Here is a 21,233-nt window from a genome sequence, read left to right on the forward strand (position 1 = left end):
CCTATCGCAATCTCGAACGAGTGAAAAAGAAAGCAAGGCTTGCTCTCTTTTACTATCCGGTATGCTTGGCGATAGGAATGACGACACATGTTTTGACTGAAAACCGTTTTTTTACACATGGGAATAGCCTACCTTGCTTAGTATACCGTGATGCCGAGTAAAATCTTCAACTGACATCAATTACTTTTTCAAATTTGTTGGGCACTTATAACCGCTTCATTATAACCTAAAATAGATAAAAAAAAACATAAGAAAATGAGAAAATATTGTAATTTTCTTTTGCAGAAAATAAGTGTGGAAAAACTCTGACATTACAACGTCAACATTACAAATTTTCATATTCCCAAGGCATGCTAAGATTGAGCTATAAAAATACGTTGAAATATCAGAAAGGGGTGATTCAAATATTATAGCAAGCTAGCGTAAAAAGCTGGATAGCGAGGTCTGTTTGAAAGGACATTTTTTCTCAACTGCGTACTAGTGCATTACTCAGCAATTGAAGTTTAAGTTCTGGAGCAATACAAAGTTAGCCGCTCAAGTTGGGCTATAACAATATTTTATGAACAACAATAATTGAGCCTGAGAAAAATCAGTTAACTCTGAAAGACTTTGGCGGCATGTAAACGCAATGTTTTGCCAAAATCCTACAGCTGATGCCAGACGCATTCAACTTTTCGACGTCTGTTTGAATTCAGTGGTGTCTGCAGAAATTCGTAAACCAACTCCTTGGGGATCTTCTTCAGAAGATCCTCCAGGTATTTCTTCGAAAATTATCATAGGAGCTTAGCTAGGAGTTCTTACGGAAGTTTCTCTAGGAGTTTTTCCGTAAGTTGCTTTCTAATTTCTTTCGGCAGATTATCTGAAGTTCATCTGGAAGTTCTTCTAGAATTTATTCTACGAGTCTTCCTAATGTCCCTCTAGAAGGACTTCGACAGGTTCTCTTGCATTTCTTTCCGAAAGTTCCTCCGGTAGTTCTTGTAGAAGTTCCTTCGGAAGACCCTTTTGAAGTTTCTGTAGGAGTTCATCAGGAAATTCTTGTAGCAGTTCCTCCAAAAGTTCCAAAAGTTACTTTTATAGATCATTATAATACAATTATCAACAAGGCAAACAAGATGTTAGCATTTATAAAACGATTTAGCTATAATTTTCACGATCCATACACTATAAAAACATTATACATAACCTATGTGCGTTCAATTTTAGAATACTGTAGCATAGTTTGGTCGCCATTTTCATCAACCCATGAAAATCGTATAGAATCAGTTCAAAAACAATTTCTGTTGCTCGCACTTCGAAAATTAGGTTGGACAAGGTTACCTCTACCATCTTATGAAGCACGATGCATGCTCATTAATATTCAAACATTGAAGAAACGTCGCGAATTTGCAATGGTCTCGTTCGTAAACGATATAGTTTCGCATCGTATTGACTCGATGACACTTTTATCAAAATTAAATTTTTATGCTCCTTCAAGACAACTGCGAAGTCGTAGTATTTTTTATACAAACCATCACCGCACAAATTATGCCAAATTTGAGCCTTTAAATCAAATAATGTCTGTTTACAATAAACATTGCGAAACCATTGACTTTACTATGACGAAATCGGAACTAAAACAAAAATTTATGTCATATAAAAATTCGAACTAGATTAAGAAAATAACGTTTTCAAACTATATAATATTAAGTGTAAAATTGTAACAAAATGGTCTACTTCTGATTGACGACATGAAATAAATAAATAAATAGAAGTTCCTCTGAAAGTATAGCTCTGAAACTACAGCAGTTTACCCGAAAATTCCTCTAGGAGCTTTTTTAGAAGGTCCTCAAAAAGTTCCTGTAGAAGTTCATCTGAAAGTTCCTCGGATTTCCTCCTAAAGTTAAAGTTACAGTTTCTCCAGAAGTTCCTGTAGGAGTTCGTCCGAATGTTCCTGTAGGAATCCCTCCGGAAGTCCCTGTAGGAGTTCCTCTGGAAGTTCCTATGAGAGTTCCTCTGGAAGTTCCTGTAGGAGCTCATCCGGAAGTTCCTGTATAGTTCCTCCGGACGTTCATGCAGGAGTTCTTCTGGACATTCCTGTAGGACTTCCTTCAAAAGTTGTTGTAGGAGTTCTCCCGAAGTTAATGCTGGGGTATGTAGGAGTCCAACCTAAAAGTCCTCTAGAAGCTCCTCCATAAGTTCCTGTAGAGTTCTTCCGAAATTTTCTCGAATTTCTTCTAGATGTTCTTCCGAAAGTTTCTTAAGCCTTTCTTTTGAAAGTTACTCTCAATGTTCGTCCGGAAGTTTCTCTAGGAGTTTTTTGTAAGTTCGTTTAGAATTTCATTCGTAAGATCCTCTAATATTTCCTCCGGACGTTCTATTGGAAGTTTCATCGGAGTTCTTCCGAAAGTTCCTCTAAAATTTTTTTCGGAAGTTTTTCTAGAAATTCGTCTAGAAGGTCTTTCAATGTTCCTCTTGGATTTTTTCCGGAAGTTCCGCCAGGAGTTCCTCCTGCAGTTCCTGTTTTCTTGTAGGAGTTCCACCGGAAGTTCTTGTAGGAATTTTTCCGGAAGTTTCCCTAGGAGATTCTATGGAAGTTCCTCTATGAATACCTATAAATGTTCCTTCAGTAATTCCTCAAAGACTTCTCCTGGGAGTTCCTTTAGGAATCCTTCTGAAAGCACCACTATGAGTTCTGCCGAAAGTTTCTCCAGGAGCTCCTCTGGAAGCTCTTCGGGAGTTTCCTTGGAAATTCCTCTGATTTCGGCAACGGAATCCATAAGTTACCCAGGAGTTTCTCCGTAAGTTTTTTCCCCAGGAGTTACTGTGAACGTTTCGCAAGGAGTTCCTTCGGAAGTTTTTCTCGGAGTTCCTCCAGAAGATCCTGTAGAAGTTTCACCGGGCGTTGCACTAAGAGCTCCCCGGAAGTTCCCCTGTTAGGTCTTTCGGAAGTTTTTCTTCTTGGAAGTTGCTTTAGGATATATTCCAGAAGTTCCTGTAGGAGTTCCAGAAGCTCCCCAGTTCTCGAGTTATTCTGGAACTTCATTTAGTATGTTTATGGTAAGTTCGTCTACGAGTTCCTCCGGAAGTTCTTACGCCAGTTTTCTTAATAATTCCTCTGCAAATTTCTCCAGAACTTCCTCCGGCAGTTCTGCAAGGAGTTTCTCCCGAAGTTTCGCTAGGACTTTCTCTGGAAGTTTATGTTGGAGTTCCACCATAAATTCCATTGAAAGATCGTACGGTACTTTCTCCAGAAATTTCTCCTAGAATTCCTCCGGAAGTTTCTCTAGGATATCCTCCGGAAGTTGCCCGAGTAATTTCTCTGCTTGGAGTTCCTCATGAGGCTCCGCATCATATTACAGGAGTACGAAAACCAACCCAGAAGTTCCTCTAGGCGTTCCAACGGAAGGTTTTTTGCTCTATGATTTCCCGTGGATGTTCCTTTTCCCTTACGAACATGTTAGGAAATTCCTCTATGAGTTCCTACGGAAGTTCGTTCATGATGTTTTCTAGAAATTCTTCCGGATGTTTCTCTAAAAATTCATTCGAGATTTTGTCCAGGGATTTCTGCACGAAATTTTCTATAGTGATTCATTCTGGAGTTCTTAGAAGAATTTTGTTGTAATAACAATATAATACAATATATTATAATATAATTTGAATTTTTGGACCAGTTCCTCCGAGGATTGCTTCAAAAAGTTTCTCCAGGAATTTCCATCCGTAGAAATTTTCAGGCGAATTCGTGTACCAAATTCCAGGAAACTTTTCGCATGAATTTATAAGGGAATTGTGGAACGAATTCACTAATAATTTTCTGGAGCAATTCCCCAAGAAATTCCCTCGAGAATTCCATGACAACTTCCTGATGGAATTCTGTTGTAGTTATCGAGAGGAATTCCTAAAATCATTTTCTGAGGAATTTCTGAAGTTATGTACTGAAATGCTCTAAAGTGATTCACTGAGGAAATCCTGAAGGAATTCTATAAGGGATTTTTAAAGAAATGCTCATAAATATGGCTGTAGGATTTTTTTTTTCAAATAATTCCTGGAGGAATTCTTAGAAAAATTCCCAAGAGATTTATTACAGATATTATTAAAACAAATAAAATTCTTATGAAATTCCGAGCTAATTTTCGAAAGGATTTTTAGATGAACTCGAAGAAATTCCTGGAACAATATCCTACAAAATCTCTGGAGAAATTCTGACCGAAATTCCTAGAGGAATTACCGGAGTAAAAAAATCCACCGAGTATCGCTTATTATTATCCTGAAGTTTTTTTTTTCAAATTTGCCCTTTAGAATTGCCGGAGCATTTTTTGACAAAATCCCCACTGAACATCCTGGAGAAATTCTCATAGGTGTTCCTTCTGGCATTCTTGGAGAAAATCCTGGAGAGCTTCCCGAAAGAGTTCCGGGAAGAATTCTGTAGGAATTTTCAGAAAAAATCCCGAAGGAATTATTCCTTGTGAAATTTTCGAAGGATTTTTGGAGGAGTCCCTGAAGTAATTCAAGGACTAATTTTTGGATTGATTCTTCGACGGTTTCGGGAAGATTTGTTGAAAAAATCCCTGCAAAAAAAGATAATCGCTGGATGGAATTTTGGAGAAATTTACAGAGGAATTATCAACCTTGACACTTTTGAAGAACCTTGACGTTTAATTTGTCGCCACAGGGGTTTTGTTTTTGTGACAAAATGTTCCTTTCCCGACAATAGGGTCCTGAAGCCTTATCCAAATTTTAGTATCAAACGCTTAAATTAAGGCCAGAAACACGTGTTTATTGAATTTTTAAATATTTTTCACTGATTCAAGCCCGAATTTAAGATTCTGCCACACCGTTTGGTTTAAACTCAAATTTAGAATTTCATTTACCGTGTACTTTCTGAAATGTCAGATAGGACCAACCCCAGTGCAAAAAAACAAAACTCGACTAAGTGAACGTCAAACATGATCAAAAGTTTCAAGGATCAAAATTCGACTATTTTTATCTTTTGAATATATGATATACCGTTTTAATTCATATTACGGACATTCTACTTTGTATGGGAAACATTTCATACGAAATGTTTCAATTTTTGCCGTTCAAAAGGTCACACTTTCAAAGCTCGTTTTATCATTTTTTTTTCGCAGATATCTTTGAAAATTTAGTGGCCCCTCTAGTGGTTTGTCAATTTTATATTATGGTTTGACTTTTTTTTATTATATTCATGACCTGTCCGGAATTTGCCTACCATTCGAAAGTTTTGAAGGCTCGATAGCACCGAGGAATCATACAGATTGATTTAATCTATGCACGCTATGTCTGGACCAGCAGATTATGCAAATCTGTATTACCTCGGTTTTTCTTAGCTAGAGTTCAGTAATTGGGTTATGTTTTCATAATCGGAAGTTTTTAACATATTCCATCGGTGAAATTTTTATTTTTTTTTTTTCCACTTTTTAGCTATTTTTTCATATACAGACTATGTAAATCAATGAAAATCACGTTTGCCTACACAAAATGTATGGCGAAAATTTTACCGATATAATATTTTGTAACCTTCCGATTTTTAAATTATAGACTGCTGGTTTAGACATAGCGTGTTATGTGCTTCATGAGGGGTAATATTTCATAGATGCCTTAAGTGTCCGTAATATTAATCAAAACGGTAGCCGTTATTTGAGCGAAAAAAGTCAAAGTAGTAGCAAAAACTAGCTCTATCGTATTATTTGATAACAACTATTTTAATTCATTCAAAAATTTTAGGACCCTATTCGAAAAGTACACGGAAAACAAAATTCACCTAGAATTTGAGTTTAAATCAAGGGGTGTAAAAAAGTTTCAAAATCGAGAAAAATATGCTTTTGGACTTAAACCAATATAAAACATTGCATAATTGATTAAACATGAATGTCTGGCCCAAGCAAAAGCGTGCAAAAATTAGGATAGGACTTTAGGTCCCTTTAGGGCTTTAGGATTCATAAAATGGGCTTAACTCGAACGACTTAAATCTACCAAACTTGGCAAACCCGTTTTCCCTTAAAACGACAACATTGCACTTCTCCCCTCAAACAGAAACATCCACGTCAGTTCCATCGCAAACCGTTTGACGCACGTGATTCGACATCGTCGATTTACTATATCCAAAAATTCCAACAACGGCCGTCGAAGAAAAAAAACATCTTTCATCGAATCACGCTCATCCAACAGCGCAAGAGGGGTATAAAATAAACCCATACATACACACTGTATTACACAGTACAAAGGTCAGTTGCAAGATGGTAGGTAGATTCGCGTAAAATATCACTCGGGTTTGCGATAGCCGAATTCGGGGTGGGGAAGGCCCCTCTTAAACAAGCAAATTTTATGACCGGCGGACCGTTTTTGTATACAGTGCTGTTCGGAATAATAGCAACGCTAACTAAACCTAAATATATAACGCATTAATCGTGACAATAGAAAATTGCAACGATTTTTGTCCAAAATTATTAATCATTTTATTTGACATTTGTTTCAATGATTCAACATTGGATATTCTATGTAACTCATTAGTACTATACCAGCGAGGAAGCTTCAGAACCATTTTCAAAATTTGATTTTGAATCCTCTGCAGAGCTTACTTTCTGATATTACAACAGCTAGTCCATACTGGTGCAGCATATAACATTGCCAGTCTGAAAACTTGTTAGAAGATCAAAAGCTTGTTCTTAATACAAAGTTTAGATTTTCTGTTAATAAGTGTTTTTTGAAATTCAATTTTTTATCCAGCATTAGCTCTAGATACTTAACTTCATCTGACAAATTTATTGAAACCCCTCTCTTCGTGACCACATGTGAACTTGAAGGTTTCAAATAAAGAACTTTTGGTTTATGTGCTCCAAGCCTGGGGGACACTATTGCTATTGGAAGTTCGTGGATTGTTTATCGTGCCAATAAAGAAAAACACCTACCCCAAAGGTAAACAAGCGAGAAAAATGGAGTTTTTCATCGCTCTCTCTCTTTGGGGCTCTCGTTCACTGCATCCATTTATCAGACTTGTTACAACTTGCGATACATTGACGATCGTGGACCGCAACAGATGGGATGTTTTTCTTTGCTTGCTTTGATCGTGCTTCATACTCAAATGAGAGCGAATTCTGCAATGCCTGATGCTTTTTCTATGTCTAGAAGAGACCAGTAGAATAGCCTTCAGATTTGTTGGAACGGATCAAATTTATTACACGTAAAAGTTGATTAGTGGTCGAATGTCCATGGCGGAATCCGAACTGTTCATTGGCAAAAATGATCATCATTCTGTACAAAATGCCCCTTTCGAAAAGTTTACTGATGGAGGAAAGCAAGCTGATTGGAGGATAACTGGAAGCTCCGGCAGGATTTTTTTCCGTTTTTAAACTTGATACAACCTTGGCATTTTTCCATTTGTCAGTAAAATATGCCAACTGAAAACATTTGTTAAATATATCAACGAAGAATGATAAGCTGGGAGTTTCTTTATAGGGATTTAAAAATTCCATCATTCCTAAGGGCATTCATATTTTTGATTTTTTAATAATAGTTCTCACTTCTCACTTCAGACTGATTTGGAGTCTCCCAGGAATTTTACGAAAACGTTCTCTTGATTGAGAATGCCTTCGAAATCCTGAGTAGCTTGATTTTCAGTTGAACTAGACACGCGCTGCCATTAATCCAAACAGCACTGTAAGTATGTGTAGCTCTGCTATCAAATAATCTTCTAATCTATATTCGACTCTCGAATCGGCGAAGTTTCTCTTTCTCCCTCTCTCTCTGCAACCGGCAATCTCACTCGCGACTCGTCGTTATCAGCGTGCTGCGCGCATACAACCATCACCACGGTAACAAATCGCTTCGTGTTGCACTCGTCCCCCCTTATGTGATCGACGGGGGGGATGCGGTGTGGGTGGTCGACGAAACCCGATCAACCACCGATAGCGAGTTTAAACGTGCGTTCGCTTTTCGGGTTTCACGCTTCGCGAGCACACGATGTTGATGTAGGTTAGTGATGTGCGCTGTTGCGAGCGCAGCCTGCTGCGATTTTGACCGTTGGTCTCCCTCGCTGATGACGCTCGGAACGGACGAATATGCGTGTTAACTTGAGCTATTTATATGTATGCGTAGGTGGGCTTGCTTGAGGATTTCACCACCATTCTGTTGTCGCAGTCAGCTGACGCAGAGCTTGCTTTGATCTCTGCGGGATTGATGGATCGCTGATTGATGGTCACTGTTATAGCGGATGGGTGTGTTCGAGTTGAGGGGAATTAAAGAACACCATGCGTTTCCATATTGATAGTAAGCTTAAGATAACGCACGATAGTTTATATCTCAGTAAACATCATTGGATCCATAGCATTTTTTTTTTCATTCGATCGTAGGTTATGTGAAGATCACACAACATTAATCCAAGATACCAACCATAAGTCAGTGAATTCTGGCATTCTGTCTTTAAACCCTTTGAACTCGGAACACAGAAATGCAATTTCCGACGCCCTTTCAAAATCCTAGATGGCAAACTTAACCCAATATGGCGATCGGGAGAAAGTGGCTTTAGAATTCAACCATTAAAAGTTAAAATATAAAAATAAATCATATAGAATGTATATTATTCGCCGGGATGCAAAATTTTTAAAATACAAATGTTGAGCAAATGTTCAATTAATTTCTGGTGGTATTCCTTGGCGGTTTTTTGGCAGGGATTCTGAAATAGTGTCTTGTATAGTTTCTGAAGGAAAGTGAATGGTATTTTTCCAAAGAATAATTAAATAATTTCGTAAGAAAATTATCGAAAAGTCCCAGGAAGAATAGAGAGTTTCTAAAGGAATTTTCAACAGAATTGGAAGACAAGTTTGACAAGATGTTATGATAGATAGTAGTTAAGCTAAATATCACACTTTATTACATTTTACAACAATTGCATCAGATTTAAACCAAAGTACCTAGAATCAATTGAACGCATAATGATGAATCACGGCGCCATCGATCAATTTTGGCTGTTATCGATTTTCTTGTCACTGTCGTCATGTAAATGACTGTGAGTCATTTAACGACGTCAAATTGTACGTAGCTGGAGTCAGATTTCAAACACTTCATACCGTGCTTACTGGTGCAATCATTTGCGATTGCATAAATTGTGTAGATATTTCACTGAGGGCAATACATCGGCACGACCGATGGCTACGTGCACGTTTGGCAAGAAATGCAACGTCCAGAAATAAATTTATGACATATTATATTACGAGAACACAAGCTCGTCGTCGTGATGCTCCGGAAGTTGTACACTATAACTGTTAAGTTTTATTGCAGATCAAGTTCAGTTCAGGGCCTCGATAGCCATAGCGGTAAACGCGCAGCTGTTCAGCAAGACCAAGCTGAGGTCGTGGGTTCGAATTCCGCCGGTCGAGGATTTTTTAGTAAAAGAAATTTCATCGACTTTCCAGGGTATCTTGGTGCTTGCCTTATTTGTTGCAAAAATGGTCCATTGGCAAAGAAAGCTATTATTGAATAATTGTAAAAATGCTAATAAGATCTTTTTTGAAATTGAAATTTATTGTGTTCAAAGCATGAAGACTACTAAAACTATCAGAACACACCATATATATATTTGGAGCACAATTTCTGATTAACCAACAAGCAAAATGGAGAGCTGTTAATTCAGCAATGTAAATAGAACAAGGAGCTTCTAATATAAAAAAAAATGTGCAATATGAAAATTGAAAACTCCAAAACCTGCTATATTATTGACCAAAGAACAAATTGTTTGAATGTATTGAATATGTTTGTTCCATTTTAGTTTAAAATCAAACCATATTCCAAGATATTTATATTCAAAAACCTGATAATTTAAATATAAAAAAATATCAATTGGAGAATGTTTACGAGAAAATACAATAAACTTTGTTTTTTGTACTGAAAAACTAAAACTATTATTATGCGCCCATGTACCAAGGTTGTCCAAACAACATTGCATAAAATGACGAATAACTTCTCTACTCTTACCACTGATAGAAATAACCTTATCATCAGCAAATTGAATAAAGATACACCCATTAGGAATAATAGAAATAATATCTCTAGTAAATAAATTATATAAAAATGGGCTTAAACCCCGAGGAAGACCAAAATAACTATAACGGATCGTTTTCGATTCTCCGTTGTGGAAAAAATGTATTATTTTAAATAAAAATAAATAAATTACACAAAAAATTTGCAGTTATTAAAGGAAGTTTAAAATCAATCATTTTATGTATTATAAAGTTAATCTATCAGTACAGAATCGTATGCACCAGAAACATCAAGAAATGTAGAAACTACATCTTGTTTTTTGTTCAATGATAATTCAATATATAATGATAGAAGAGCTACACAATCACGTGTGCCTCGACCTTTTCTAAACCCAAATTAAGATGAAGAAAATATATTATTTTTTTCTGCCCATCATTCAAGACGGTTTAAAATCATCCTTTCCATTAATTTACGAAGCCATGATAATAAACTAATTGGTCTTCTACTTTCAACAAGTGAAAAATTGTTCCCAGGTTTTAAGATACTTACAACTTTTATGAAACGCCATTCCTCAAGAAAAATATTTTGAAACAAAAATGTATTATATAATGAAAGTAAATGTAACTTCCCATCAATAGGTAAATTGTTTAAAACTATAAATTTAATATTAGCAATACCAGGAGTAGTATTTTTCGTAACTGATAATGCCAAATTCATTTCTTCAATAGAAAATTCAGTACAAAGATAAGGAAAAAAAATTACATATTGAATTTTTTAAAGTGTTATATCTATAGGTGTAAAATCAGGACATATTTTAGAAGCAAACTGGTCAATCCAATCTTCCGAATATTTCAAAACTGGTGAAGTAGAAAAATTCTAATTTCTCATATTTCGAGCAACAGTCCATAATGTTGATAGTGATGTATCAGGATCAAGATTTTTAATAAAATTTCTCCAATAATTCCTTTTTTTAATTTATAACTCTAGTAAATTGAGCTTCAGCTTTACAATATAAAATATATTGATTTCTAGAACCAAATCGTTTAAATAATTTAAAAGCGTTTGATTTATTTTTCAAAGCAATTGTACAATCATTATCCCACCAAAATGTTGGATTTTTTTAAACAATCAATTAATAATTTTGAAAAATATTTGGAAGTTTCAATGGTAGAAAGTGAATTGTCAAAACTAAGCAAAGCAAAGGAAACTAAATCAGAAAATCCAGCCCAATCCACATTTATTGTTAAATCAGGAACAGAAGATTCTTGATTATATTGTATATTATTAGGATTATGAGTGTTAATCAATATAGGCACATGATCACTTCATGGATAAACTATTCGAACAAAGAGATAAATCAATACAAGAATGATGACCAGGAGGCACAACAATCCTGGTAAAAGAACCATCATTAAGAATATTTAAATTTAATTCATCAATAACGTCCATAATTAATGAACCCCTACCATCAATTTTATGACTTCCCCATGCCAAATTATGAGCACAGCCAAACAGACGTAACACTTAGAACAAATCTCTTCAAAATCCATCGCCCAGTTTACAGCATCATCATCTGGTGAGCATGTTGCTCGAAAAGGTGTTTCGTGCAACAAGACCGACAGATGGCGGTAGTGTGAAACGTCAAACGCGAAGAAAAACGATGCGCGCGTCTCTGGTTGTGAAATTTGTAACATAGCGAATTTGAAATGATCGTTTAATAAGTGGTCGATGGAAATTTCGTCAGTGTAACGTCTGTTTGTCTGTGTTATGAGCGTTTAAATCTCCTAGTATATAAAAAGGTGAAGGAATATTATTAAAAATAGATTTCAACTCTAACAAAGATAATTTTGCTTGGGGAGGAATATAAATGCAAATAATTGAAAATTCCAAACCTTTATGTTTAACAGAAACTGCAACGTATTCAATTTCCGAATGAATTGAAAAATTTAAATTTTTGAATTCAATATTTTCACGAATTCCAATTAACACACCATCATTTGAAGTGATGCGATCTTTACGTATAATATTGAAAGATGGAATTCAAAATGATTTAGCTTCTACTAACCAGGTCTCATTTGAACAAAATATATCCAAATCATAATTTATGACTAATGCTTTGAATCTGTCAATTTTTGGAATAATACTTCGACAGTTCCACTGTAAAATATTTAAATTATTAATTTTTGATGAAGCCATTACGAAGAAAACAAAGAACAAATGAGGGGTCCAATTGAATTCAACTTTTCAAAAATAAAGGCCAAAAATGGTAAAATTTTCTTAATTGTTTTTTTTCCAAAAATCGTTCATTCCCAAAAAATCAATCAATTCTCCCAAAATATTCAAAATAGAATTCTCTGCATCTGAACTTTCAGTTTTTTGAAAAGTTGAATTTGAATTATTTTCGTTTGTGTTTACTTGTGTTGTATTTTTTTTTGAAAACCAGGAATAACACGAGAAGAAGTAGGAGAAGTAAGAGGGGAAAAATGATTATCAAATGATGTTGATGGTTGAGGATTTGAAAAACAATCATCATTTATAACTGGTTCAAAAATTCGTTTCCTTTTATTAGGAGGTTTATAAATGAAATTTTCAAGATCATCATTTGATACAGCATTATCAACATTATTTGAAAGAGCAGCAAACATATTCGTTGAGGATAATTCCGGAGAAGTTTTAATTACCTCAGAATATGATAATTTATTTCGAATTTTAATTTTCTAGTTAGATTGTTGTTGTTGCGAAATGTAAACAGAACAATCTTTTAAAGAATTGTGTTTTTTACGACAATAAATACAAAAATCTGAATTCTTATTGCAATCAGTAGATGAATGAGTACAAAAATGCGATGTGTGACCAAAAAGGAGACAACGATCGCAATGCATAATCTTCGGATAATAAAGTCTAACTTTAAAAATAACATTGTCAATGTCTACATAATCGGGAAGAACAGAACCCTCAAATGTAATTTTTATGCAATTAGAATGCATGTATGAAAATTGTTTATCGGTAAATGTTAATTTCGATAAACGCATGCAATCTAAAATTTTAACTGACTGAATTGCCTTATTTTTAAATTTACCTCGTTGTTAATCCTCGTTGATTCCAGAATGGTCGAATTTCCTCCTTCGAACTTCAATTTTCTTCAACAGTCGTTTTGTCTTGAAGTCGACAAAGCAAAATCAATTTCTTCACAATCACCAAATTGTACTCGAACAGTTGAAATTAGTCTAGTACACCTTCTAGTACCTCTTCTTCTTCAAATCTTTGATGGCCACTCGTTTGATAATCCACCTTGAAATCCTTTGAAACGAAATCCACCTGAAAAACGGAAAAAAATTGACAAGCGCAGAAAAAAAACCGGTAATCTAATCAAGGCCTACTTACCAAAGAAGAGGTTAGTGCACTACATATATAGAATCATAGTGATACATTTTCACGTCGATATATGCTAAGACAAGACGTGTCAGGTCAAAGTACAAAAACGAAACCAATTGCCTGTCAAAAAAGACCACTCCTCATTGGTCGTTTTGGCAAAGGCCTACTTTCAAATCGTTGAGTTGGATTACAGCAGGGCACTTTGTTTATAGCCCAGCCGTGTTGCCAGTTCATAAACTAGAGTTTTTACTAAAAGTTTGGAAATTTTTCAAGAAATCTTTTTACTTCAAATCTGTTTATATTCGATCTTACGTTTATCGCATGTGCTCCTACAATACTAAAGTGATTAAAAATATTTGATTGAGAGCAATATAATGGAAACTTGTTCAATTTTCTCTAAAAATATCTCCGATTCTGAACATAAACCTGTTTTTTTAAATAGCCCACAACTTCTATTGCACTAAATGAAAGAAGCGTACAAGAAACAACCAAACTGTGAGTCTTAATGTTAGAATTTGTTCGCAAGATTTGCTTAAAAAGGATACTGGTAGCACTGGCTTTTGTATCGTCAACGTAATCGACTGAAAAACAACGGGGCAGTCTTAGTTGAGCTGTCACGTCCAGTCCTAGATATATGGAGTAATTCTTGAGATTTGCTTCTTCAAATGGATAGAGTGATTATGATGACGTCCCGTGCGGCCTTACCGTTCAACGCTCCGTCATCGTAATCATCGCCATCATCGAAATTTCAAAAGCAGCTTTTCTGTTCAAAACTGAAAATTATTCTATGAAAATGTGTTCACTGTGTTTCAGTTGGAGAATAGAATACAGTGAACACATTTCCCTGTAAATTTTCTTGAATTAGAACGAAAAAACTGCTTTTGAAAATTCCGAAATCAATGACGGATCCTGCCCCCTTACACTTTTGTGAACGGGGAGCTTGTCTATTCCACAATGCATTTTCAATATCTCAAATTTCCGTTCTTTTATTTTACTGATACTGTTTCCATTGCCGTTCTACGTATATAAATCTCAAATTCTATAAAGTTTACATAGAACATGATAGACGTAGGCGAAGAAGAGCAGTATATATCGGTGGAATGTCGATATTGGTCCTGGGAGTTTCAATGGAGAAAAAAATCCGGTTCACAGGCGCCCTAGAGATCATTTACTGATGCTATTTCGCAATCTTTTGAATCTGGTCCTTCCAAAACCAATGCTGTCGCTGATTGGCCAGAAATCGAAGTTGGTCCTGCAATTAAAAAGGTGCCCATCATCCGTTCTCCGTTACTCTCGATCTACTCGGTCTAGTGCCCGATAAAACATTTAGCCTACTTCAATAATGTTCTTAGGTCTTCACGTCTGCAAGTAATCTGCGTTTTTGCTCAACGCATTCCGATTGCATTCATGCTGCTAGCACATTTCTTGCATGATGTCCATTACGTTACGCCTAGGTCGTTTTCTAGCAGCATATACTAATACTACTAGCATATACAATATCTACTCGATGTATACACAGACGGGACCAAGTGATGCTAGCGCATGCTGTGTCTGCTAGGCGCTCGCTACAAATCGGCGAACCATGAGCTGGAACGTACTTGCTTTTTATATAAATTTCTTGCACTTCTAGCAAAAGCTAGAAATAGTCACCATTCACGGCCGTCTGGGTGCCGATTGGGATTTGTCTCTGCGGTTCTCACTCTTATGTCGGCTATGACTGTAACGCTCCGTTCCGTTTCCAAGTAATCGGCTTAAGCGCCACCTTCGAAGAAAGACCGTTACTCCGTTAATTAGCCCGGAATGAGAATGCCTTCTCAGTGCAGGTCGATCAAAGTTAACAGAATTGGTGGCCTAAATTAGTTCCAAACGTCGTACGGCAAATCAAACAATTACAGCTAATTGAATTCAAAATATATGAGAGAATAGTTAGAATAATTCCTCATGGATCCACCAAAGAAGATCACTTAGTTCTAATTAGGTATCAAAAGGCCGGCTCCAAAGGCACGTTCAACGCCAATCGAGCGATGCGTGCCATTTAGCTCTAATTAGACTAACACAATTAAATTCAATTTTTTTGCGTGACGCGGAAAAAAGTAGAGTACTTAAACTAAACTTGAAGTGGTTTATTAAATTCAAATTCAATCTTGATCGCGAAACAAACTCAACTAAATCTATCGAGATAATCTAGTTTGTATTTTATGAAAAACTTTTAATTCCAAGGTCAAATTCAAGTAAACTTTATGACCTTGTATCGTGGAGTGAACGACCGTGGGTTTTAGCTTAGCCTGCCGTGCGACTTATTAGCTTGCGATGACACGGAAAAATGTTGCACGATCGACGATAGACGAGCGCGACGATTACTTCCCAGTCAACATAATCGGGTCCTCAAATGTTTAATGAATTCTTGTTTTTATTCAATAATACGGAAGAGCATGTTCTTTAAAAGACAATTTACACCGTCTTCAGCCAAAGGCTGCACAGACTGAACAATCACGAACATTAGGCAACGGACAACACAGAACACCCAGTAGCCCAGCGATGAATTTTTCGTTTGACGAAAAGTTTCCACCGACTGGAGCGGGAATCGAACCCACACTTCATGGAACAATACGCCTAAACGACTGACGCCGCTAACCGCAAGGCCACGAAGCCCACGAACTAACTTGTAACTACTTTTGCAATTATTCCAACTCAAATAACAGCTATAACATGTTTAAAATTTAATTTTAAAAATTGTTCCTAATTCGAACTTTGACATTTTTGATCATGTTTGACGTTCACTTTGTCAACAAAAATGCCACAGAGCTTTTAGTTTTAACACTGACATTTCGGAAGGAACACGGAAAACAAAATATACCCAAAAATTTGAGTTTAAACCAAGGGGTGTGACAAAATTTCAAAAACAAATAAAAATGTTTTATTAACTTTAATCAACGAAAATCATTTATAAATTGAGTAAACATGTGTTTTTGGCAGCGTTTGGTAAAATTGGGACAGGGCTTTAGGACCCTATTGTATCGAGCCTAAAAATTGCTGCGCAATATCTCACTATTAGAAGATTAAATATAGTTCACTTTGAATAGTCTTTTGTACTAGTTGGCATTTTCCTAGCTACACCTGTCTGACTTTCTCTACGACGCAGTTTATGAGATTCGACGCGCTACGGATTTGAATAAGGTCTTAAAGCCCTGTCTCAATTTTAGTACCAAACGCTTAAGTTTAGGGCAGAAACACATCGTTGGGAAGTAGTATCGAATCCCTAAGCCCCCTCTAGCTACATCACCGGACCACAGTAACCAACTGCGACCATCAGCTTGGACCAAACAATAGCTGCAGATCAGCCAGCCAGGCAGGCTAAAGATAGCAGTAGAAGGAGACCAAACGAGCTGACGATAAACAACCATTCGTGGCTACCTGCTTTGCTGGATGACCACTGTGATATCAGCGCAGGAGATCGTTGGAGAGCTGTCCGTCTGATCTTACAGTGGTGGATATGCTGCAGGAGATGATTTTATAGAGGAGAGAGATCGCACTCTCATCCACTGATCTTTGAGATCCCTGCGTAGGGTTTGTAGTGGCCTTTCGGTGTCGCAAGTCAGTTAAGATCGACCATTCCATCCGATTACAGGCGCGCCGGTTAGAGGCCTACGCACGGCCGTACTTCGAATGTTTCGTGTTTAGTTTAAGAGATCGATGTTAGTTCGTAAGAAGAATAAATGTAGTCCGTTGTAGTTTTGTGTGTTTTAAACAAATATAGTGGTTTTAATTTTCCGCGAGTGTTCAACCATTTAAAGCCATGGAAGAATAAGGCCAAATAGACCAAGTGCCCCTGGAAGGAAAATAAAGGATCGATTGTTGCCCACCCAATCCAACCCCAAACTCTGGTCGAGTGCTGAGGAGCCGCCCCAACCAATCGAAGGAGGTAATTGCCCGGTTCCCCAACACACATGTTTACTCAATTTTTAAATGATTTTCATTGGTTTAAGTACAAAAACTTTGGTTTAAACTCAAATGTTGGGTATATTTTGTTTTCCTTGTCCCTTCCGAAATGTCAGATACGAACAACCCCAGTGTTAAAACTATATGCCCTGTGGCATTTTTGTCGAAAAAGTGAATGTCAAACAAGATCACAAGTGTCAAGGTTCATATTTGGAACCATTTTTAAAATTGAAGTTTAAAAATGTTATACCCGTTATTTGAGCTAACTTGCTAAAGTAGTTGCAATAACATGCTCTTTCGTATTATTAAATAAAAACAAGAATTCATTAAACATTTTAGGACCCAATTTTCAAATATATCATTTTTTTACCTAGGCCAACTCCTAGGCGACGCTTGGAGTGATTGTTGTCTAGACTAGTGATTCTTTATATGAGAGATACGCGGAAGTAAAATGGAATGATTTGGCAACAGATCAGCAGTGCTGAGTTTGCTAGGCGTCGAGAATAATTTTGTAACACGGACATGACTTCCTCATTGCTAAAAAGTATATTTTGTTTCGTTAAAGATCTTTGAGCTACATTTCCAAACTAAAACAGCAGAAAAAATCGACAACTAAATATCGCAATGACGAAAATTCTAAAAAGGAAAACTTTTCAAATTTTATTACTCTATGCAATACAACTTTTACCGAAAAATTTGCAAGCGGATTACATTACTTCTCAAAATAATTTCAAAACAAACATAACGCATGTTCGTTTGGCTCACGCTTTGACAGCTCTCGCTGCTCGATTGGCTCACACCTTGACAGAAATGTCAGCTTCCACGAATCTCTCTTATAAAGGATCACTAGTCTAGACTATAGGCCTTTTCATGTGACAGATCCGTCTATGCATTTGTTTACATCGGTGGAGGACCGGTGCTAACACGGGACTGTCATTTTCATAGAAGAACTGTCAAAGTGCTTCCCGATCAGCTGATTTGAGACGTCATGTGAATAGGCCTATCGCATAAAACTGACAGCAATTTTGTATTCGAGCTAGCTGACAGTAATATTATTAATGGGTAAACTCGAATTCGTTCTTTTTCTCCGTGTTTCAGACGTGGTCCGACAGTTTTGGTTTAGGGATCACGCCCGTACTGTCAGTGTCCTACATATCTGAAGCTAAATTAAGCTGATCATCATGCATCACCCCCAGATGCTTAACTTCGCGCTTCGAGTCGATGAAGCAATCACCGTGATTCTTTCCTGCTACACTACCTTACTACCTTCTTGTCCCGTATCCAATCTTCTACAGTATCGATCGTCTCGGTGGCGTATACCTCTCTCGATATACCGACTACTAATAGCACCACATCGTCCGCAAAGCAAACGATCCTTGCGCCTTTGGGAAAATTCAATGTCAGGACATCATCGTACATAATATTCCACAGGGTCGGGCCGAAAATGGTGCCCTGAGGAACGCCCTCCGGAATTGGATTACTTTTCACTCCTTCACCTGTTTCGTATATCAGTAATTGGTTCTGAAAGTAGCTATTCAGAATCCGGTAGATGTATTCTGGTACTCTCGTTGAAAGGGTTTTTCACGCCTAATGTGACCGCGCAATGAACCAATGCACGAGTTCACTAGTTGACGTTTGAGCGGTGCCGTGTTATTTACGTGACCATGGAAACTAGTGGATTCGGCACCGCTCAAACGTCAAATTAGTGAACTCGTGCATTGGTCCATTGGTCCATAATGGTTTCCTCGTCTTTTATTATTTTGAGCCGTCTCCATGGTTTCCACAACAGTTTGGATGGAGTCTACAGTAGGCCTTCCTTTCCGGAACTGCATATTCGACAGACCATTCTCACTCTCCGCATGCTTCGTAAGCCTGTTCAGGATTACTCTCGAAAGCAGTTTGCTGGACGTATCCAGCAAGCATATCGGCCTATACGCTGTAGATTCTTTGTGTCCAAGGCTTTTGCCATACCGATCAACTCCTCATTTGTTACTCGAGATTCATTGTAGTCTCCATCCTGCACTTCGCATGGAGTGGACCGCCAGGCTGTAGCTTCGTGCTGTGAAAACAGTCCGTCCATAATGACCTTCATTTTCTGAAGACACCTTTCTGGTGGCATGGCTGGTCCTTTTAAGTTCGCAATGGCTACTCTGTACGCGTCGCCCCATGGATTTGCTTTGTCGCAAAGTTCTTTTAGATAAGCTCGGAGTTCTTGGAGATAAGGCGCTGTAAGGCGGCATCCTCCTAGCTTTCGAACTCTTCGAGCTTCTCCTGGTCAGTTGCACCATCCTCCGCTTGGTCAACTGCGCCGTCCTCCAAGAACCTCCTGACTTTCGCTTTCCTTCAGCTCTTCAGAGCTTGTCGTGCCTCGTTCTCAGTATCTAGGCCCCTACCCATCCAGGTTATTTTCCTCGTCCAGGCGCTTCCTCGTGGTCTCTCATCTAAATCGCCTCAGCATCCTCCAGGCGTTCCTGGGCCCATAATCTGTTGAAACCAACAGAAACAACCACCCTATCCGTTCCAATAGCAGGGTACTGACTGATCTGCCCATGTTTGCATGATCGACGTAACCACCAGCACTATCTTTGCTGGAAAAAATGCATTTTTGTGTCCTCAGCTGCATTGTTGAATCTTTCAACAATTTTAGTCAAATAATCTGTGCATTTTCTGAATATTGAAACTCAAAAAATGATTGGGGGAGACGAATAGTTTCTTACTTTTGTCATCTGAAAACGCATAAAGCATTTTATCCAAATACACAAAAAGTGACCGATAATTATTCTTCTTTCATTCCAGGCTAGTGGTGTCCCAAAATCAGAAAGCACTGCACATAGTCTTTCCTCATCAGTTTCTGGATTCTCCCGAGTGGTTTGGCGTTTCTACTGATGACTACTTCCAGGTAACACTACCATATCTACAAATCACCTGTATCAACCATTCACATGTATTTGCCCCTTTTCAGGTCTCAATCATGGCCATGGAGGAATCGAGGGTCCTGATCTGGCATCGGGACAAGCTAAAACTGTCAATTATGGCGGAACCGTTCCTGCAGGCGGTGTTCGACCACATCCTCGGCCGGGACGTCGTCAAGAAGCTGATGCAGGTGACACAGGTTGGTGGGCAGTAGCGGGTAGCTCTTTTCAGGTCCTAGGATACCGGCGCCGTTTACCATCGAACAATCGAAATCTGTGCATAGCGTTCTATAGTTCAATCCTTGTTCTTGTCGTTCTAGGTCAGCGAAACGATGGCCCAAAGCAATGGGTACATCTCGTCGGGGTACGGCGAGGACGCCGAGGACAAACCGATGCTGGTGATGAAGAACAGCAAATCCAGTGACAACGGAGGTCACGGCATTACGGCGCTCATCAATCGGCAGCTGCAGGGTAAGTTTCCCCGGTCTCGAGCTTTGCTGACCAACAACTGGCTTTGGCTTACAGAACGTTAGGAGTTCTTGACGGATGTTTTCCGCGTTTCGAGTTTGGATTGGCTTCCAGTTTTAGCTTATCGAAGTTTGTTTGTTAGAGTTTCAAATTTCGTAGCGTTTTGTGTTTCATATGATGAAAAAAAAACTCTGAAAAAAGCCAGACTTTAGATAAAATGATCAGTTAGTTATAGATTTACTACAGTTATTGAATTATGAGTGTATTTTAATTTTAACCAAGGACTGTACTCGAAAAAAGCAACAGACAAAAATTATCACAACAAATTTATTTGAGGAATATTTTTGAAACTATCGGTGAATAATTAAACAAATATTTGCAATCTTTCAGCAAAGTTAGTTTATTCAACATCCTCTTCTAGGCCAAATGCACCTTGGATCTAAAGTTACTTATCAAATAATGTGCAACCCTTGCGCCATCTTTTTACACACTTTCATCCACTTTTTCTTCAAACTCTTGTCGTTTATGAAAACCTTCCGTGTTCACCGGAGTTGCGCTTCATAATCA

The 21,233-nt window shown here is 37.5% G+C and overlaps 1 protein-coding gene across 9 annotated transcripts in view; it reads left to right on the forward strand.

The window, feature by feature from the left end:
• The window catches only part of LOC5569552, a 473,968-nt gene that overhangs the window by 435,811 nt on the left and 16,924 nt on the right, over positions 1-21,233 (forward strand). For 8 of the 9 annotated variants that reach the window (XR_002499267.1, XR_002499268.1, XR_002499265.1 and 5 more), the window contains 3 exons: positions 20,083-20,185; positions 20,249-20,398; positions 20,519-20,669. Coding sequence is in view for 3 of the 9 variants with exons in the window: in XM_021839480.1 (XP_021695172.1) it covers positions 20,083-20,185; positions 20,249-20,398; positions 20,519-20,669 (404 nt within the window). In the remaining 6 variants the exon portion in view is untranslated. The remainder of the gene's footprint in view (positions 1-20,082; positions 20,186-20,248; positions 20,399-20,518; positions 20,670-21,233) is intronic. The other variant, XR_002499269.1, reaches the window with a different exon arrangement.

This window comes from Aedes aegypti, chromosome 1, assembly GCF_002204515.2.
Source record: "Aedes aegypti strain LVP_AGWG chromosome 1, AaegL5.0 Primary Assembly, whole genome shotgun sequence".
NCBI lineage: Eukaryota > Metazoa > Arthropoda > Insecta > Diptera > Culicidae > Aedes > Aedes aegypti.